This window comes from Girardinichthys multiradiatus, chromosome 8 (assembly GCF_021462225.1).
Source record: "Girardinichthys multiradiatus isolate DD_20200921_A chromosome 8, DD_fGirMul_XY1, whole genome shotgun sequence".
NCBI classification, from domain to species: Eukaryota; Metazoa; Chordata; class Actinopteri; order Cyprinodontiformes; family Goodeidae; genus Girardinichthys; species Girardinichthys multiradiatus.
In genome coordinates, this window is record NC_061801.1 from 26,755,338 (window position 1) to 26,778,011 (window position 22,674).

A 22,674-nucleotide genomic window follows, 5' to 3' on the forward strand; every position below is an offset into this window, starting at 1 on the left:
TTCTCAACTTCTATTATGTAATTACAAGCTCATTTAAAATCTGTACTAAAATCAAAGAGATGAACACAGCAAGTAACATCATCACGATACTCTGTACTAGAACAGTCTGGCAGATTTTTCAACATCTAAATATAGATTTCCAGACATTTTTCATGTGAAATTACCATACATTGCCCATTTTGAAGTATAAATACAAAAGTTCCCTCAACACAAGACTGACTGATGCTGGATAAGCTAATGAATGGACAAATGAAGGACAAACAAATGGACAAATGAACGGACAATAAATGACTGGATGAACAAAAAATGGTCAATTGGACAGAAAGATGGGTAGATAATGAACAAGAATATACACAAACGGGTGGCTAGATGGGTGGATAATTGACAAAGAGACAGCTGAATGAAAGGAGAAACAACAAAGAGACAGATGGATGGATTAATAGAAAAACACCCAAACAGGGACACATAATGTACAAACTGATTGATGGATAAAAGGTGGAGTAACAAATGGATGGACGAACAGACGGCAGACACACAGATGGGCAGATGTATAATGGACTAGCACTTTAACTGGAACTGTCCCGTGTAGGACGGGTGTGGAGCTGAAGACAAATAGGAGGAACAGAGACTCACGCCCAACGTTGAGTGTGGTGAAGGACTCAAGACAATTCAATTCAAAAATACTTCATTAATCTGAAAGGGAAGTTAAATTTTGAAGTAACTGAAACTATCCAAGTTCCTTCAGAGACAATATTGATGGTGATGGGTATGGACAGAAAAGGCCTTCTCTAGAGTTTTCTGCCTACATTTTAACAGAACTGTATAGTATTATTGGTACAGTACGGTACATTAGTACTATTCTGTTTGGGAAAAACGAATTAATAGCCAGACAATAAGAGGACCAGCTATTTTAAAGAAAATCATCAGATACTACCAGAAAACAAAGCATGGCAGATCAAAAATGTTTGTAATCAAAAACTTTTTCAAACAGTGGGGAGAACAATTATTTGATACACTGCCGATTTTGCAGGTTTTCCCGCTTGCAAAGCATGTAGAAGTAATTTAATTTATACCATAGGTACTCTTCAACTGTGAGTGATGAAATCTAAAACAAAAATCCAGAAAATCCCATTGTGTGATTTTTAAGTAATTAATTAGCATTTTATGACATGACATAAGTATTTGATCACCTAACAACCAGTAAGAATCCCAGCTCTCAGAGGCCTGTTAGTTCTTTAAGAAGCCCTCCTGTTCTCCACTCATTACCTGTATTAACTGCACCTGTTTGAACTCGTCGGTCTAAAAGACACCTGTCCACACACTCAATCAAACAAACTCCAACCTCTCCACAATGGCCAAGACCAGTAAAGCTGTGATAAAATAGTAAACCTGCACAAGGTTGTGATGGGCTACAGGGAAACAGCCAAGCAGCTTGGTGAGAAGGCAACAACTGTTGGCCCAATTATAAGGAAATGGAAGAAGTTCAAGATGATGGTCTAAATCCCTCGGTCTGGGGCTCCATGCAAGATCTCACCTCGTGGGGCATCAATGATCATGATGAAGGTGAGGGATCAGCCCAGAACTACACGGCAGGACCCAGTCAATGACCTGAAGAGAGCTGGGACCACAGTCTCAACGAACACCATTAGTAACACACTACGCCGCCATGGATTAAAATCCTGCAGCGCCTGCTCAAGCCAGCACATGTCCAGGCCCATCTGAAGTTTGCCAATGACCATCTGGATGATCCAGAAGAGGAATGTAAGAAGGTCATGTGGTCTGATGAGACAAAAATAGAGCTTTTTGGTCTAAACTCCACTCACTGTGTTTGGAGGAAGAAGAAGAATGATTAGAACCCCAAGAACACCATCCCTACCGTGAAGCATGGGGGTGGAAACATCATTCTTTGGGGATGCTTTTCTGCAAAGGGGACAAGACGACTGCACCGTATTGATGGGAGGATGGATGGGGCCATGTATCGGGAGATCTTAGCCAACAACCTCCTTCCCTCAGTAAGGGCACTGAAGATGGGTCGTGGCTGTGTCTTCCAGCTTGACGACGACCCGAAACACACAGCCAGAGCAACTAAGGAGTGGCTCCGTAAGAAGCATCTCAAGGTCCTGGAGTGGCCTAGCCAGTCTCCAGACCTGAACCCAATCGAAAATCTTTGGAGGGAGTTGAAAGTCCGTATTGCCCATCGACAGCCATGAAACCTGAAGGATCTGGAGAAGATCTGTATGGAGGAGTGGTCCAAAATCCCTGCTGCAGAGTGTGCAAACCTCGTCAAGAACAAAGGTTTCTGTACAAAATATTAAGTTTTGTTTTTATGATGTATCAAATACTTATGCAATAAAATGCTAATTAATTACTTAAAAATCACACAAGTGATTTTCTGTATTTTTGTTTTAGATTCCATCACTCACAGCTGAAGAGTATCTATGATAAAAATTAAAGACTTCTACATGCTTTGCAAGTGGGAAAACCTGCAAAATCAGCAGAGTACCAAATACTAGTTCTTCCCACTGTATACAGTTACACACCCAACAATGAACATATCAGTCAAAAAGCCAAAACACACCATTAGACAAACCTCGAAGCCAACTATGACACATACACAGACGTATATTTGATCAACCTTGATGATCTGACAAACATTAGGTTTCCTGGAACAAATATGTAGACACTGAGCCAGTGCTCTCAAGTGGATTAAAATTTATCTCTCCAGTCAGCTGATGTGACAAATGATCTTTAGTTTTGTACTAGACATGAAACCAGTATCTGAGGAACTTAGGCTGACCCACCATTTGGTCACCAGTGGAAGTAATACTATAAATGTTCAAAGAAGAATATAGCTGTCCATCACTTACACTCTAAACTGCACCATGATCCTCTGATGTCTGCCAGCGATTGTACTTCTGAGTATATGTGTGTGCGATTTAACAACGCCTGGCACAACAATAACAAGATATGACTGCTTCCATAAGCCATTCGGTAACAGGAGTGAAACATTTATACAACCACAGAAAATCTGGACAAAGAACAGACAGAAAGGGAAAAAAGAAGAACTAGGTGGCAGGCACAGGTCAAACAACGCTTGGAATAAACTTCAGGCTCATTTCCTTTGTTCATCTCAAGTTAAAGAAGATTTTAGGGTTATTTTAGAGCGACAAATTCCTAAATTTTAAAATGCATTCACAACTCCACCAACAGCGTAAGAGGGCATTTGGGGTTAATACTAAAGTTTTAAATAAGTATAAACTGTCTTAGTTGATAAACTGTTGGACTCGATGTCCGACTGTGTTGAAGAGGGAAGATCTCCCTGAACCTTGAAGATCACCAACAGTGTCACTTCCTGTTGCTTCAGCATGATGAAAGCCCCGAGAACACACGTACATGTACCCCTTCAACCTCTCCGTGTACAAAAGCACTGACATGCAACATGCTGTGCTCTCCTCTTTGGTCTTTAGTTCTAACATTGATGCTGCTTATCAATAGAAATAAAAGTTAACAGCAAAGACTTTAATAAGAAAAATTAAAACCAAATATCATTTATGGAGCCTTTTGTTCCAAGAGCCCTGCAAATTTTTCCAAGTGATAAGTCTTTATTTTTCCAGACTCAAATTTCAGAAGTTCATCAGTCCATGGATGGATGGTTAAACTAGTGAAATAATGAATAGATAGATGCACAAATTACTAGATTGAGAGATCAACAAAGACTAAATGGACTGATCGATGGTTTAATGTTTAGGTAGATGGACATAATGATGGACAGAGGGAGGAACAGAAGGATGGTCGAATGGACAGAATAGGTCAATGGATGGATGGACATCTTAAAGGATGAATGGCATGGATGGATAGATGAATAAAAAAATGGAAAGGTGAATGGATAGATGAATGGGTCCATAGATCGATGGATGGACCGAAGGATAAATGGAAGGCCAGACTGATGGATGGATAAATTAATCAATGAATGTCTGAACTATGTACATTTTTCCATCCTTATCCAGAGCTGAAAGATACTTAAATGCTTTTCTGTATTTTTTAGGACTATGCAGGAACCCTGTTGTCACTACCAGACATGTGAGGGAATAGATTGAAGAACTCATGTGAGAGATTTGATGTGGTCCCCGTTTCGAATTATAACCCAACCCCTCCCCTCCTCCACCAACCTGAGATGGCATTGGTGACAGACATGAGCGGAGAGTGCAGAGCAGGAGTGACTCCCCAAACTGTGTGGTATCCCACGATGCCAGCGAGACCGAAGGTAGTGACCATCTGAGTGAAGGCAGCGTTAGGAGCAGACAAGCCTAAACCAAGCAGGGTGCCGATACCTGTTACAGAAACAGAAGACATATTTAGAGCTGCTTGTGAGGTATGATCAAAGCAGGTTGAAGTAAAACATGTCCGTCTTCAGCTCCACATTTTGTACTATCAACAGAAAGGCTCAGTATTTCACAAAATTACAGGAAATGCCCATCCAACCTGACTGAGCTTGAGGGGATCAGCAGAGAAGAACGATGTGAGCAAATGCTTATAGAGACATTTAAGAAGGCCTGGGACTATGATTACTACCGAGGCTGGTTTAACGTAAGGAGTAGAATTTTGATGAAAAAATATGTTTTTAATCCATTTTTAAAGACGGCTGCAACATAAAATGTGGAAAAACTGAAGCACTGTGAAAATTTCCAAATGCATTGTTTTTAATTTTTCCCATATTGTTTTACTTTAAAAGTGTGTACTTTGTAAAGACTGCAATGACTATGTAATGAGGTTTATTCTAAAACAGTGACATTAAATAGGACTTTTACCTAGAATCATATGCAAAAATAGTAAATACTGCAATTATTAGTAAGAGATTGAATAAAACAAACATCCCTAACAATGACTAATTCTATACATCATGTAGCAGGGGGCAAGATCAAGGTCAAAATTAATCTCACTGACTCATAATAAATTATTGTTATAATACTTGCAATGGTAAAATTGTTGCACCTTTCATGACAATCACCTTTAAATCGCTCTAAAAGCTGCATTTCATTTAATAGTCATTTAACCAAGTGTATGTAGGCTATGGCATCACCCGACATCAGCAGCTGTGTGGTGGCTTTTAGTGGGAAACAACTCCAACGTCTAGACAATGTGTGAAACACATAACTACATACTTAGACCAAATGCAATGCAGCACTATGAGAACCCCTGACCAAAGCTCTACTTCAAACAACCAGCATAAAACTTGTTTTACAGAACACACTTCCTGAGACCAACAGGGTGTGTGTGTGTGTGTGTGTGTGCACACAGGCCTACGAAATGTGCCTGTCACTTCTCGTCTCCTGCACACATTCCAGCAGTGACTTAAAAAGCAGCTTATTAACCCATCCTTCACCTTTTAACACACCTCCACGTCCTTCTGGAGTTGCTGCTAACCATTAGCAGTGAAGACAGGGGAATCTGGACGTGTAATTTTCTCTAATGAAGAATCAAATTATAGCAGCATGATCAGATTCGTCCAAAACTACAAACCTCCAGTGTACATGCTAGCTGTGGTGAGAGTAGCCCTGAAGGGGGAGATGTGTGCAGCCTTCTCGGCTTCTATCTCCTGGATGGTCTTGGTTTTAGGAGGAGCAGCAGTGGGAACGTTGTTGGGCTGAGGAGCGGGGAACAAGTTCCTTCCGTCCTTGAAACAATGACAACAAAAAAAGGTCTTAGCATGGAAAAGATAAAACAATTAGAAGACAAAAATGTAAACCATTTAAAGCCATCATGTTACTTTTATGGTTGGACAATGGATATATTAGAGATAAATAAGGTCACAGCATTAAATGGTGGAAAGGACAGTGTTGTCAAAGAACAAACATTCTTTTATGGTCATTTGTTGCATTTTTATAATTACACATCAGTACATTCACAAATAAAAATTGACATTTAAAGTGACCTTTTCATTCTTCTAATAATTAAATTTGTGTTTGGTATACTAAGGACATGGCCTCATCTGTAGCTGTAAACACACTGAGAACACAGTGGGAAACGTTATGTAGTGTTTGAGTGACACCTAGTGACTAATGAAGGCACCTCCATTCTTTCTGCTCTTTACCATGTAAAATACACTGGCAAATAGTTCTGCCTCATTCTTTCAGGCTGCAAAACGTTCTAAATCAAAGAGTAGAAATGTAATGGTAGATATATTCAATGATTAAAACAGCATTCCCTGCAGACATCATCTGCAGGGAAACTATGAAAACTATGAAACATGGAGCAACAAGGCAGATCAAAATGTCTTGATGCTCCATCCATGCGTCTGTCTGCAACATTTTCCGAGAGGAAATGAAAGCGCTGTTTTACAAGAGGTCAACAGAAAAGCTGTTTATCAATGGAATCCCGTTGCCCTTTCAACCTATATCATAGAGGACAAACAAAAAACATCAGCTGTAATAAACTGAGCTGTTAAAAAACAAACTGAACACAGACTTTAAAAGTTATTCTCACATTTACTATGTGCATTATGGAGCTTTTCTCAATAAAACAAGCCTGCTAGGAACATCTGACATTTCCTTAAAACACAAAAAAATTATCTTGTACAGGTCCTTCTCAAGATATTAGCATATTGTGATAAAGTTCATTATTTTCCATAATGTCATGATGAAAATTTAACATTCATATATTTTAGATTCATTGCACACTAACTGAAATATTTCAGGGTCTTTATTGTCTTAATATGGATGATTTTGGCATACAGCTCATGAAAACCCAAAATTCCTATCTCACAAAATTAGCATATTTCATCCGACCAATAAAAGAAAAGTGTTTTTAATACAAAAAACATCAACCTTCAAATAATCATGTACAGTTATGCACTCAATACTTGGTCGGGAATCCTTTGGCAGAAATGACTGCTTCAATGCGGCGTGGCATGGAGGCAATCAGCCTGTGGCACTGCTGAGATCTTATGGAGGCCCAGGATGCTTCAATAGCGGCCTTTAGCTCATCCAGAGTGTTGGGTCTTGAGTCTCTCAACGTTCTCTTCACAATATCCCACAGATTCTCTATGGGGTTCAGGTCAGGAGAGTTGGCAGGCCAATTGAGCACAGTGATACCATGGTCAGTAAACCATTTACCAGTGGTTTTGGCACTGTGAGCAGGTGCCAGGTCGTGCTGAAAAATGAAATCTTCATCTCCATAAGGCTTTTCAGCAGATGGAAGCATGAAGTGCTCCAAAATCTCCTGATAGCTAGCTGCATTGACCCTGCCCTTGATAAAACACAGTGGACCAACACCAGCAGCTGACACGGCACCCCAGACCATCACTGACTGTGGGTACTTGACACTGGACTTCTGGCATTTTGGCATTTCCTTCTCCCCAGTCTTCCTCCAGACTCTGGCACCTTGATTTTCGAATGACATGCAGAATTTTACTTTCATCCGAAAAAAGTACTTTGGACCACTGAGCAACAGTCCAGTGCTGCTTCGCTGTAGCCCAGGTCAGGCGTTTTCGCCGCTGTTTCTGGTTCAAAAGTGGCTTGACCTGGGGAATGCGGCACCTGTAGCCCATTTCCTGCACACGCCTGTGCACGGTGGCTCTGGATGTTTCTACTCCAGACTCAGTCCACTGCTTCCGCAGGTCCCCCAAGGTCTGGAATCGGCCCTTCTCCACAATCTTCCTCAGGGTCCGGTCACCTCTTCTCATTGTGCAGCGTTTTCTGCCACACTTTTTCCTTCCCACAGACTTCCCACTGAGGTGCCTTGATACAGCACTCTGGGAACAGCCTATTCGTTCAGAAATTTCTTTCTGTGTCTTACCCTCTTGCTTGAGGGTGTCAATAGTGGCCTTCTGGACAGCAGTCAGGTCGGCAGTCTTACCCATGATTGGGGTTTTGAGTGATGAACCAGGCTGGGAGTTATAAAGGCCTCAGGAATCTTTTGCAGGTGTTTAGAGTTAACTCGTTGATTCAGATGATTAGATTCATAGCTCGTTTAGAGACCCTTTTAATGATATGCTAATTTTGTGAGATATGAATTTTGGGTTTTCATGAGCTGTATGCCAAAATCATCCGTATTAAGACAATAAAAGACCTGAAATATTTCAGTTAGTGTGCAATGAATCTAAAATATATGAATGTTAAATTTTCATCATGACATTATGGAAAATAATGAACTTTATCACAATATGCTAATATTTTGAGAAGGACCTGTATATCTCTGCCCTGAAGATAAAGAAATATTTTTTTTCGCCCACTGTGCAAGCATACTTGACATTGGGTAAATCCTGACGTTTCAGATCAGGTGATCTAGCATTTCTTTTACTTTAGTTGGAAAATGTTATTCAGTTCCATATTATTTTATGCACAAGTTTAATGGCATGTTAATTTTATATTTTGTACTATTATATTATGAGATAGTCTTTTCGGCGTTAGGTTTGATCAAACTTTAAAGTTCCAAATATGCCGTGTTGGCCAAAGGTTTGTTATAATGGAAATTCTACAAAATATTTGCAGAGTTAAAGCTAAGTTAATAGCAAAACAAATGTCTTGTTGTACATGCAGGTACTGGTGCCTTAGAGCCTCTTCACTAATAATTTTGGTTTGCTCTTCTGTTCTATGAGGATTATATTTTGTTCAAATGAAGTGAAAAACATTTTTCTTTTTCTGTTGCACCATAGCTGTAACAGTTACCTGAAAACAACAATACACACCGCACTGCAACATATGTGCAGCATTACTTGTCTACCAGAGTGAATGAGACCTCATACCTGCATGACAATGGATCCTCGGACAACGTGATCCATGGTCCCGTAATCAAACACCTCCTTGACATCAAGGTGAAAGTTTTCCTTGTCAGGGCTGATTGCCCGCAGCAGCTTAGTGATGTTGTTGGAGTACAGAGTGCTGGACTGTGTTGGCAAGCGGCTGGGCAGGTCTGTATAACCAATGTGAGTCACTCCCTAAAATAATCCCAAATGGAAAAAAAAATGGGAAATAATTACTTTAAACCCCACAATAAATTATATTCAAGCATGAAAAAAAGGAACAAACTCATTTTTAGTTTGTTAATTGAGTGTGCACCATAGTGTTAGCCTTGTTGGCACCAAGAGAGTCCAGCATCCTGAATACCATTATTGAGTGAGATACAAGTAACACAATTTAGAAAAAAAACTAAGAAATACTACAGATTTCCGATATTAGTAAATTTCACAATGATAATATGACTGGTGATAAACAAATACTTAACTCTACAGTGTTAATATCAGTTTGGTTTTCGTTCAGTGCAATCACAGACTCCAGATAGTGATAGTTATTTTTGTCACTAAAACTGTAGTTACTAAAGGGCAGGTTGATGCATACATAAATGGCATCAATTTACACCATTTAAAATAACTTTTTTTTTTTCAAAAACTTGTTTGTGACTATAACTCAACCAACGTTAAGGTATAATGTTTTTTTAGCTGCAGATGCATCCTTTGCTACAAATGTGTACACTAAAAACATGCAGTTTAAGCAACAAAATATTGTTAATATTTTTACAAAGGGAACCGAATTAATTGTTTACTTGCATTTTGTGTTTTATGTATTTGTATTACTTATAAAGTAAACTTGATTAAGTAGCTAAATGAAAAATCTGCAGATCTAAATACTCGTTAGATGCAGCCCTGTATTACAGCAGTATATAAATACCGGTATGACTAAGGAAATAAACTATAAAACATTTTTGGAGGAAACTCCAGCTGAGGAAAGTCCCAGTTTTTTTCACTTCCCAGCTAAAACTCTGGACTGGACTGACCTTGTGTACAGACAGCTCTCCTGGAACTGTGGTCTCAATGTTTCCTCCGGCTTCAGCGGCCAAGTCCACCACCACTGAACCATCCTTCATGCTCTCCACCATTGGTTTGGTGATGAGAGTTGGTGCCCGCCTACCTGCAGTATTACAATTTCAGAAAAAAAAAACAATTACATCAAAGGTGTTAAATCTATTCAATCCTATGCAACAACGTAAGACATTTAAAGCTCATGTAAATCTTTTGATCGTGTAAGTTTCTTATTCTGTTATATTGCCAATAGATAAGAGGAAAAACATGTTGTAGACTTCATTTCAAGGATGGACTATGAGAAAGTTCACCGTTTAGATAACCGGCCTGTAATCATGTATATTGTGTCCTTGCTGTAGAGCGTACCCGGGATAAGAGCCGTGCTGATGAGAATGTCCACTTCCTGACACTGTTTGGCGAACAGCTTCATCTCTGCCTCTATGAACTCCTTGGACATTTCCTTGGCATAACCTCCCTGGCCTTCTCCTGACTCCTGTATGTCCACCTCCAGCGGCTCTGCGCCGAGAGATTTAAACTGCTCCAACGCTGCAGCTCTGGAAGAGACCAGAGATGAGGAAAAACGGGGGAAATAATTGCTGGACAGAAATGAACAGAAGCTGATCATGAAATACATGTTTAATGTAAGAAACATCATAAAAGAGAAATTAGCAGGTCGAGCAGTGATCTGCTAATATGTGAAAAATACATAGTGTACTCTAGTATCAAAAAGGTGATGCTTCAGATATGAGAATAAAACAAAAATCGTATGTATTTTGGACTACAGGTCAAACAAAATACTGTTTGTATGCACATTATCCAGGGATGTGGATAACAGAGAAATAATAATCATCTAATTTATCAAAACAATTAGAACTGTGAAAAGAAGTGTAGCAAGAATAGCAATAAAAAAATATTTTATTATTTTTAAAAAGCACTAATCATTAAACACATTTCTTGAAAAACAATACATTATTTTATTCAAATACTGCCCAGGCTGCTGTACAAATCTTTCTCTCTGTTATTCAGAAACAATAACCTTGCACACGAACCTGGTGTCAAATCCTCGGACAATGGCTCCCATGGCCCTGGCGGTACCAGCAGCTGCCAGACCTGCCACACCTCCTCCAATAATCAGCACCTACTCACAGACACGGACACAGAACTAGCTGTGATGGAGCAGCGCAGGGCTGCAGCATACCTACAGTTAAAACTGCAATTGGCAGCTTTGACTGTAAACATGCAGGACAGTTTCAACTCAATATACGGATAAACTGCAGAAACATACACTCTCACACTACACTCACCTTTGCAGGTGGCACTTTACCAGCTGCTGTTATTTGTCCGGTGAAGAAACGCCCGAAACTGTTAGCTGCCAACACGACTGCTTTGTATCTGGAAAGACAAAAAATACATGTAGAAGTGTAAGCATAAGGTTGAAAGCTTACTGAAAAACACTGTAGTTGCTGATAAACTCATCTTCAAAACTGTGTGCAACTTAGCTACCAATAAGGTAGGGCTGAAACGATTCCTCAAATGATTCAAGTACCTCGATTACTAAAATTCTTTGAGGCAAATGATCTGCCTCGAGGCCTACGCTGCTGATAGGGGGTTGTCAAGGTGCAGAAAGCAGCAGTTAGAACTTTTATTATCACCACTGACCTTAACAAACTCAATAAGTGTTTCCATCCCTGCTGTTACTTGCAAAGTTTTTTAATTTCTTTATAGTCTGTTGTTGTTTTTTATGCACAATTATACAAGTGCATTTTGTACATTTTCTAAAACCCCCTACTCATTTAATCTGAGTATGCCATTTTTAATAACTGTACAGTATTTCTTTTTCATATTTTCCCTTACTGTACAGTCTACTGTTACTTTTTGATTTTTACCGTTTTTTTTACCTTTGTGAATATCTGCTTGCTTCAACTTGCATTTTATGTTGCTGCTGACACACCTGAATTTCCCCACAGTGAAACATTACATAACATTTCTATTATATTCTAAGTGCGGTTATCAGCTCTGGAGGGAGACGACAAGGGGCAAAAAGAACCGCTGAGAAAACGACTGGAAGTGCCAAAACTGAGGGATCACTTTAAACTTAACAGAAAATAAATCACAGCGCAGTGCATGTTCTGCAAAACTGAATTAACATTCCATAGTAGCACGTCCTCAATGCTGCAACACCTGTACAGGAAACATCCACTGCAGCGGCAGACCAGCCATTTTCACAACTATGTCGTTTATTGTCAATTCAAGCTTAAAAAGCGCACCAGAAAGACGTATTTTACTGACTGAGATCCTCAGACCCCTTGTGAGACCATATGCTGGTGCGGTTGGCCCTGGGTTCCTCCTAATGCAGGACAATGCTAGACTTCATGTGGCTGGAGTGTGTCAGCAGTTCCAGCAAGATGAAGACATTGAAGCTATGGACTGGACCGCCCGTTCCCCAGACCTGAATCCGATTGAGCACATCTGGGACATCATGTCTCGCTCCATCCACCAACGTCACGTTGCACCACAGACTGTCCAGGAGTTGGAGGAGGCTTTAGTCCAGGTCTGGGAGGAGATCCCTCAGGAGACCATCCACCGTCTCATCAGGAGCATGCCCAGGTGTTGTAGGGAGGTCATAGAGGCAGGAGGAGGCCACACACAATACTGAGCCTCATTTTGACTTGTTTTAAAGACATTACATCAAAGTTGGATCAGCCTGTAGTGTGTTTTTCCACTTTAATTTTGTGTGTGACTCCAAATCCAGGCCTCCATTGGTTAATACATTTGATTTCCATTGATGATTTTTGTGTGATTTTGTTGTCAGCATATTCAACTTTGCACAGAACAAAGTATTTAATGAGAATATTTCATTCTGTCAGATCTAGGATGTGTTATTTGAGTGTTCCCTTTATTTTTTTTAGCAGTGTATTAATCCAATTACTAGATTAGTCATCAGAATAATAAATACAATACTTGATCACTAAATATTCGTTAGCTGCAGCCCTGTATGACAACAGTATATAAATACCGGTATGACTATGGAAATAAACTATAAAAAAAGCAGGATTTCTAGCTTGCTGATCATAATGTTGGTAAAAGTACTTCCAGTACAGCTTTATATACTCATTCAGTGTTACATGTTATGCAAGAACTACATATCTTCATACTTCTTAAAACATATTCTGCTCTATGAACCAAAATAATATTTGTATTTGACAGACAGAAATGGACAGGACAAGTTTTCCTAAACATGAAAATCTAAATGCAGGACATTCCAGCTTGTTTACCTACCCTGCAATGTTTGCCATGGAGCTCAGTGCATCGTAACCCTGGGCGATGGTGACTCTGGGCACCTGGTCCATTGCCAGGACTGTGGTCTTTTTCTTTGACAGCATGTCCATCAGTTCAGGGTTCTGAGCTGGGTAGATGAAACTGACTAAAGTTGAAGCATCCTTCATCAAGTCCACCTCGTGAATGCCCAAAGCAGGGTTAAATGTGGGAGCACGCACCTGGAATCAGATGGAATCCAGCGGAGATAAATACACAGATTTAATATTACCAGTCTACACATTAGATACTGAGATCAAATCATTGGAATTAGTTCTTTACTTCTTTATTTTTGGTATTTTTTCTTTCTGCCTGCATTTGGGAGTAAAGTTAACACTCTGCAATAAGTGCAACCTAAAACTAAATATGCAACCTGTGCTTGCAGCTGTATGTGTGGTATTTTTAACGAAAGAACTGTTAAGTCCAGCGGTTTCATCTGTGTGTTATTAAAATACGTTCTGTGAAGTCCACTGTTAAAAGGAAAATAAGGACTACAGATTATTTCCCTCTCAAGAACATGTTTTTATTTTTTTTTCCTTGTACTGCTTCACATTTCTATTTAAAGCCTACCTTCACCAACAAATCAGACGCCAGCACGTCTTTCACATCTTGAATTGCTGCTCCGGCCTGAGTGTATTGTTCATCAGGGAACTTCGAGGGTTCTCCGGCACCAGACTCCACGACAACATTAAAGCCCTGCTTGATTAGAGCCTGGACACCAGCCGGAGACAGGGCCACACGACGCTCGTTCTGGAAAATTTCTTTGGGAACACCAACTGTGAGTTGCTTGTATGGGATTCCTGGAGAGTCAAACACAAAAAAAAAAAAAAATATTTGAGATAAGATCCAACTGTTTATTTACTCACATTTCATTGTTAACAGATACGAAACTGGAAAACAGGATACAGCAACAAGCTATAAAATGTATGTGATGAGGATCCCAATGTGGATGATTAAAACTGCCCTTTCACCTCAGACTGGCACAGAACTTGTGGTGGGAGGAGATTTTATTCTCACTCTGAACATAGAGTCAGACAAGCTCAGCAGATTGTCTGCACTTTCTAACTTGCAGTCAGATAATACACTAAAGCAGTATATGCAATATTTTGGTTAATATGACGCCTGACGCTCTTGTCACACATCAGATAAGGAATTTACCTTTTTCTCACCTGTTTGTCACTCTTATTCCAGTATAGACTTCTTTCTAATCATATAGGGGGTATGTGAGGCAAAAGTCATCCTATTTCCCTGACTGGCCATGCAACAATAAATATGATGGTAACACCACCTGTAAAACTTTATAGGTGTAATACATCATTACTTAAAGATGAAGATTTTACCAGGTTCTTTAAAAGAGAGTGGACCGAAGTTTAGAGAATAAATGATCAACCTAATATCTCTTTTGGTGTCTTCTGGCAGGCAGAAAAGGTTGTTACATGCAGGGAAAAAAATGTTCTTATATATCACATAAGGAAAAGAAGGAAAAGCAACTGATTTGGAACTAGAACAGAAAATAAAAGACTTATCAAAGAAGAAAACCTGTTAAAGTAAAAAGGGAAACCAAAACTAAAATACTGAAAACAGAATCCTAGAGATAAGAATACAACTCGAAATACAGAGATTGCGGTTAGAGAACTTTGATCATAGTAATAAATTAAAAGAGAATAAAGAAAAGGAAACAATTTTAACAATAACTGACAGTAACAGTGTACCAAATAATGACCATAAAGAAATTAATCAACTTTTTTTTGCCATTTTTACAAAAATATTTGTAAAGATTATTCCATGCATTTGTTACTTCAAGGCTGGACTATTGTAATTCTTTACTATCAGGATGTCCACAAAATGCAGTTAAAAGCCTTCAGCTGATTCAAAATGCTGCAGCAAGAGTTCTGATGAAAATTAAAAAGAGAGATCATATTTCTCCTATTTTAGCTTCCCTTCATTGGCTCCCTGTTAAATCCAGAATAGAATTTAAAATTATCCTCCTCACATATAAAGCCCTTAATGATTTAGCTCCATCATACATCAGAGATCTGATTGTTCCTAACAGAGCACTTCATTCTCAGACTGCAAGTTTACTGGTGGTTCCTAGAGTCTCTAGAAGTAGAATGGGAGGCAGATCTTTTATTTATCAGGCTCCTCTCCTGTGGAACCAGCTCCCGGTTTTGGTCCGTGAGGCAGACACCCTGTCTACTTTTAAGGCTAGGCTTAAAACTTTCCTTTTTGATAAAGCTTATAGTTAGAGTGGCTTAGGTTATCCTGAGCTATCTCTGTAGTTATGCTGCAATAGGCTTAGGCTGCTGGAGGACATAATGACCACTTACACCCTCTTCGCTACATTCTCACACTACTCTCCAATTTTGCATTATTTGCTGTTATTTCAGCTTTTAACCTTGTTCTCTCTTTTCTCTTCCTAGAAGCTACACCTGGCCTGACTCTGTGTCTACCTCTGACACCTTTCTGGAGAGGGGAATCGTCCGAGCTTCTGCTGGCAACAACTTAATGCTCACCCTCTACTGATGACCCACATAGCCCTGTCTTTCAGTGTTTAACCCTTTCTCTCTCCTAGACATGGCGATTGACTGAGCTTAACTGTAACAAACTATGTGCTCTCTTTCAGACTCTAACCTTGAAAACTGGCTCAGAGTTGAACTGGTCTTTCTTTCTAGATGAAACGACTGAAAGAGCTACATCCATTAACATTTACTTTTCCTTCCATAGAAAGGACTCCTGGATCAGTGCTCCTTTGTTCTCTTTGTGTCTCTGCTCGGTTCTCTCAAACCCCCAGCCGGTCGTGGCAGATGGCCGTTCACACTGAGCCTGGTTCTGCTGGAGGTTTCTTCCTGTTAAAAGGGAGTTTTTCCTCTCCACTGTCACTACATGCATGCTCAGTATGAGGGATTGCTGCAAAGTCAACGCCAGTGACTGTCCACTGTCTCTACATGCTCATCCAGGAGGAGTGAATGCTGCAAGTCACTGACTCGATGCAATCTGCTGGGTTTCCTTAGACAGAAAAACTTTTTATCCAATTTGAATAAATAACTGAATCTAACTGCACTGTTCAATGATTAGGATTAATTGGAATGTATGTACCTGACTTTTGTGAAGAGCCTTGAGACAACATGTGTTGTGGATTGGCGCTATATAAATAAACTGAACTGAAACCTCCAATTCTGACATAGATTAATTTTTAAATGAGATCAATTTTCCAGAATTAAATGAGCAACAGAAAAAGGTGCTGGCGTTACCTTATGCAGCAAATGAACTCCATGAAGCTGTTAAAAGTATGCCTAAAGGCCAAGCTCCATGACCGGATGGCTTCCTTGCAGAACTCTACAAAGAGGTCTGGCCACGGCTGGCCCCCACCTTCCAATGGGTGGGCACAGAAATTCAGAAAACTTCGATACTCTCCAAACATGAATCTTATTCTCAACCCGGATAAAGATTCCACACTTCCATCAAGCTACCGCCCAAAGACGCTTATACACACGTGGACAAAATTGTTGGTACCCCTCGATTAATGAAAATAAAATCCACAATGGTCACAGAAATAGCTTGAATCTACAAAGGTAATAATGAATAAAAAATCTATGAAAACGAACAAATGAAAGTCAGACATTGCTTTTCATTATTCTGTTGCAAGACCCATGACCTGCGACTGAGACCAAGCTTTCTAGCTTTTTTATGATTTTGTTTTCAACAATGGTCTCCTTGGTCGTCTCCCATTAAGTCCACTTTGCCTCAAACAACGTCGGATGGTGCGATCTGACACTGATGTTCCTTGAGCTTGAAGTTCACCTTTAATCTCTTTAGAAGATTTTCTTGGTTCCTTTGTTACCGTTCCTATTATCCGTCTCTTTGTTTTGTCATCAATTTTCCTCCTGCGGCCACGTCCAGGGAGGTTGGCTACAGTCCCATGGATCTTAAATTTCTGAATAATATTCAATTCAATTCAATTCAGTTTATTTATATAGCGCCAATTCACAACACATGTCGTCTCAAGGCACTTCACAAAAGTCAGGTACATACATTCCAATTAATCCTAACCATTGAACAGTGCAGTCAGATTCAGTTATTTATTCAAATTGGATAAAAAGTTTTTCTATCTAAGGAAACCCAGCAGATTGCATCCAGTCATTGACTTGCAGCATTCACTCCTCCTGGATGAGCATGTAGAGACAGTGGACAGTCACTGGTGTTGACTTTGCAGCAATCCCTCATACTGAGCATGCATGTAGCGACAGTGGAGAGGAAATACTCCCTTTTAACGGGAAGAAACCTCCAGCAGAACCAGAACCAGGCTCAGTGTGAGCGGCCATCTGTCACGACCGACTGGGGGTTTGAGAGAACAGAGCAGAGACACAAAGAGAACAAAGGAGCACTGATCCAGGAGTACTTTCTATGGGAAGGAAAAGTAAATGTTAATGGATGTAGCTCCTTTAGTCGTTTCACCTAGAAAGAAAGAACAGATAAACTCTGAGCCAGTTTTCAAGGTTAGAGTCTGAAAGAGAGCACATAGAGTTTGTTACAGTTAAGATCAGTCAATCGCTATGTCTAGGAGAGAGAAAGGGTTAAACACTGAAAGACAGGGCTATGTGGATCATTGGTAGAGGGTGAGCATTAAGTTGTTGCCGATATGTGCAACTGTAGTCACAGGAACATGAAGCTGCTTGGAGATGGTCTTATAACCTTTACCTTTAACATGCTTGTCTATAATTTTCTTTCTAATCTCCTGAGACAACTCTTTCCTTCGCTTCCTCTGGTCCATGTTGAGTGTGGTACCATGTCACCAAAGAAGCACAGCGACTACCTGTAGCCCTATATATAGGCCCACTGACTGATTACAAGAATGTAGGCACCTGTGATGCTAATTAATGGACACACCTTGATTTAACATGTCCCTTTGGTCACATTATTTTCAGGGGTACCATCATTTTTGCATAGGCCTGTTTCATGAGTTTATTTTTTTAAATAATTCTGTTGAAGCATATTTGAAAAGCAATGTCTGACTTCACTTGTTCATTTTCATAGAATTTTTATTCATTATTACCTTTATAGATTAAAGTTATTTCTGTGACCATTGTGGGTTTTTCTTTCATTAACCGAGGGGTACCAACAATTTTGTCCACGTGTGTACATGCAGATCTTAAAATCATCTGGAAGACATTGGCCATATAGATTGAAAAGATAACCCCTCATATTATACATCCTGTCCAGACTGGGGTTATTAAAAATCAGTATGCTATAAATAATACAAGAAGATTCATCAATCTAACAGACTACTGTGTCATCTAAAATAAAAATGGTTTAATCATTTCATTAGATGAAGAAAAAGGCTTTTGACAAACCAGAAATGCTAACCTTCAGTTTATATAATAGAGGACAGTATAGGTTATATTGCTAAAGGCAAATTCATTTAGAAAAAAAAAACTTTCAGTGCTGACTTTCAAAAAGAAGGAGAAAATAAAACAAAACAAAGTAAACTGAAGGCCATCTGAGAAGAATACTATTTCTGAATCTTCAGGCCTGGTTCAAGCAACAAGCAGGTCATGTGATGCATTAGCTGCAATGGAAAATTCCACCTAAGACCTTTTTACCTTCTCTGTCTCTTTACATAAAACACCAGACATATATTTCTCTTTCCTTCCCCTTTCTTCTGTGATGACCCATCTCAACAGCCAAATACTGGAAGGGATTTTAAATGTCTATAAATCTACAGGTCAACAGTACAATTATATTGGACATAGCCTCTTTGTTTTTTTATCCCCGTCTACATAAGTCCACAGAGGTCAAGGCTAAGTCATACCAACTCACAGCATGTTCCTACTCTACAAAGGCTGGTTCATAGTTGCATGTTCAGGACAGAAGTTGCCATCTGCTACTGGAGCTGTCTGAACTATAGGAATGTCAACCTCTGACACTATATGAACCAACCAGCAGAAGAAGCAAGCACACGCAGACATTAAGCTCCTGGAGCCAGCTAGTACCCTTCCTGACTGGTTGAGATTAATGCTGGCGGTATACTTAAAATGATACTGCTGGCATAACCAATAAACATAACCAATAAACATAACCAATAAAGAACATAACCAATAAAAAACGACGAACAGGTAGAATGCTATTGTAAATTAAGGTTACAAATTAAACACTCTGCATGAGAGCTACCACTTAACTGAACATAACTTTGACCTTTTATTCCAATTGACAGTAAAAAAAACAACAACAAAAAACAGCACTGTTAGAGCCGCACAGTAGCAATGCAAACTCATGAGAATGTCCACAACAGCTACAGGTGATGTTGCTTTCATGTGGGTAGCAGCAGCTGAACTCTATCTGCAGGGCCTTGCAAAAGTATTCAAACTCACATTTTGTCACATAAAACCACAATCTTTAATGTGTGCATAATTATGAAGTGGGAAGAAAAGAATACAAAGTTTTCACAATATTGAAAACAGAAAAGTGCCCCGTGTCTTAGTCTAAATCTTTGGCAGCCTCTGTAGTTAGCACCATCCATCTTCGAGTCACTCGTAGTGCAAACAGGAACATCATCTTGTTTTTGATGACTATTAATGCATGCATGATATCAGTTAAAGTATTCACTGTTTTGTATTTTGACAAACTAGCAGAATGTCTGAAATAGTTGTATTTGCTCAGGCTGCAGATGGTATCTGAAAGTCATCTTTACTACATGAAAGAATGTCAACATTACAACTGCATGCTTTTAGTGCACACTGTACCAAACTCATACTGGTGGTGGAATTTCATGGCAGCAAAGACACCATGACCTCTGCAGAGAGTCTTCTCTGAAGAATTACAAAATCAGTATGTTGCTCTAGACTGTAAATGCAGTCATTTCTAAGTAGACATTTTCTTTTTTTTGAGCCCACTCTTTCATTTGATTGTTTTTAGAATTAACTCTGTATCTTACCTGGACCTGCACTCCGCCAGAGAGCTTGATGGGTCCTGAAAAACCGCACACATGTTAACTTGATAGCAGGGCTGGTATGCACCTTCACGGACGACACGCCCCCGAGCACTGGGGCTGAGCAGCTGGACACCACGACGCGCAGGAGGCTCGCCATGGTGCACGCACACCTGACACTAGCACGTCAGCGGGAGCTCAACTGGACTGACAGCAGCCGTCCTGGGGAGAAGACATGAAGGACGTGAGCCAGCAGAAACACAGGGGTAGGGGCAATTAGAGGTCAGGAAAGAATGGAGTTAAGAAGGAAAATAAACATGTCAATATGTTTTTTAAGACTATCACCTGACTTTCTGGTGAACCTTGTACAGAAACAGCAGAGACATGTGACCTTTAATTATCCAACATGTCTTATTCACAATCAGCCCCTGAAAAACAGTCAATGTTCAATATTTTGCGTTTCTTCCATATAAAAACAAGATTTTTTTTTAAGTTATGTGCATTAGCAAAAAATCCTTTACTTAAGTTGTAGCCCACTGACCAATGCCAAAGGAGTAGACAGCATCTGGGACAACATGTTTACTATACATAGAGATAATGAAACAGGCTAAACTGAAGTTGGTGCTTGGTATAGTAAGGTTCAATCTAGAACTGACCGACTGGCTGGCTGTAAACTTCTCTTTGTCACTCTGTGGCCTCAATAAAGAGGACAACATAGTGTACATGCTAAACACACACACACAACAACATCAGCACCAAAATAAAAGTAAAATGATTAAACACTACAACCCGTCCCTGCAGAAAAAGACCACATGATACTAAATGTATTGATTAAAGGTCTGATCATAACTGCCTCCTTTAGGGCGCTTATCAAGCACAACTGGTTATCATTTGCAGTCACAGGCAACTCATTTTTGCCTTAGATCTTTGTAATGTTGTGTCTTGTGATTTCTTCAGCAGTGATTTACTGCGACAACTAATTTCAGAATTATGTAAAAAAAAATTATTAGTGCTTCAATTTAGTATCAGAGATGCATATATCAGGCTTTTCCTGAGCATCACCCATTTCAAATTGTTATTGGGGTCTGACTCACTGATTCTGACCGGTCCTGATTTTTTAATTCTAAGGACTATAAAAAATCAAAATTACTTTAAAAAATGCTGTTGTTGAGGTAGTAGTTCCAAATTCAACAGAAAATGAAGAAATTAAAAGATGATCCTATCCACGCATGAACCATATGTTCCTTGTCTATTACATTTTAATTAATCTAAATAGTGCATTAAGTTGCATGCTGGTGGTTGATGTGAAAAGTGTGCAAGTTTTTGGTTTGATGCACTCAAAGATTGATTTGACCTGTTAAGCACTGATCTGAGCCAACTGAGGAAAAAAACTAGCTAATTTAATTGATTGGTGCATCTCTACATACAATTCCATTTTAAAAGAGGATCTATGGAGGACCTAAAATAACATCGGCTTTTGTTTATTTTAATCTGACTGGTCATTTAGTCTGCAAAAACACAAAGCAGTCATCTTCGGGTATTATTTACGTTCAAAGGTAAGGGCAAGAACAAAAAAAAACAAACAATAAAATTCACACATTTGAGAAATGGACAGAAACCAGGAAGTATTTTCCCACAAAATATCCAAGGACAAATAGGTGACTAGCAGTCCATTACTCTCACGTTAAGGTTTAACAGTGTGAGCTGTTATTTATTAGTATGTCTCTGCACCTCTCTTAAATACAATGCAGGAAAATCAATGTTGGAGACTATGTTGATTGAATCACTGTCTAATCACTGATTGGTTATTGGACAAAAATAGATTAAAAACGTAAACCATAACATATAAAGTATAACTATTGTAAGAGATATATAAAAACAGTAAAAATACCAATAGATTCAACCTAGAAATGGGGTATATTTATAGTAGATTTATAAAAAAGACCATCATGTTTAAATGCAACCTGTACTTTTTCTACACCTAGATGCAAAATCTAGCTGAATATGCAGAATAAGTCTGATTGCAGAGACATGGCTAACAGCTGCCCGTTAACCTTTAAATCCAAGCAAGCTAACAATAACAATGATACGGATTCAAATCATGGACGTCCGCTCAACAGCACTGTTTTATAACCTTGTCATCAACAGAACCGGTGTGATTTTTAATGTGTTTTAGTCAGCTCAGTTCCCACTGGGGTTCCTCTGTGAGACTGGGAGCCACACATCCATGCTGACTCCACTGCTTTCTTTTTGTCCGCGCTCTCTCTCTCTCTGCAGAACAGAGACGCTAACACAAGCTAGCTAACCGGCTGGCGCGCTGAGTGGCGTAGGAAAAAAAATAAAAAACAATTCATAAAACAATCCACAAGTTTCATAGCTGTGGGCGATGAGTGAGTCAAAACAAGATCTCGGCGCACTCGAAAGAACCCGAAACGAAACAAATGCAAAGTGGGACTAGTGAGGTTAATGACGAATACCTTCACTGACCTTTGCAGACAGTCCGGTCTCTGTGCAGCACAGCCGACTTTCCGTCGACCCGGAAGGAGTCCGCTGAACTGCGGGAAACACTGGCGTGTTTGTATCGCGGTCAGTGACGGGGCACAGAAAAAATATATGGCCTGCCGTTTCTTGTGTATTG

General features: G+C 39.5%; 1 protein-coding gene across 3 annotated transcripts in view; it reads right to left on the bottom strand.

Annotated features, from left to right (window-relative positions):
- LOC124872573 (NAD(P) transhydrogenase, mitochondrial-like) overlaps positions 1-22,653 on the bottom strand; it is a 42,005-nt gene extending 19,352 nt beyond the window's left edge. Inside the window, exons 1-11 of one of the 3 annotated variants that reach the window (XM_047372741.1) lie at positions 22,524-22,653; positions 20,043-20,258; positions 13,682-13,911; positions 13,076-13,293; positions 11,101-11,188; positions 10,846-10,934; positions 10,163-10,350; positions 9,772-9,905; positions 8,744-8,935; positions 5,521-5,674; positions 4,170-4,331 (exon numbers count right to left, since the gene is read on the bottom strand). In XM_047372741.1, the coding sequence (XP_047228697.1) occupies positions 4,170-4,331; positions 5,521-5,674; positions 8,744-8,935; positions 9,772-9,905; positions 10,163-10,350; positions 10,846-10,934; positions 11,101-11,188; positions 13,076-13,293; positions 13,682-13,911; positions 20,043-20,196 (1,609 nt within the window). In that variant the 5' untranslated portion in view covers positions 20,197-20,258; positions 22,524-22,653. Of the gene's footprint in view, positions 1-4,169; positions 4,332-5,520; positions 5,675-8,743; positions 8,936-9,771; positions 9,906-10,162; positions 10,351-10,845; positions 10,935-11,100; positions 11,189-13,075; positions 13,294-13,681; positions 13,912-20,042; positions 20,259-20,381; positions 20,464-22,513 lie in introns of those variants that run through there. The other 2 variants (XM_047372742.1, XM_047372743.1) reach the window with 2 other exon arrangements.
- Between the last annotated feature and the right edge of the window lie 21 nt (positions 22,654-22,674).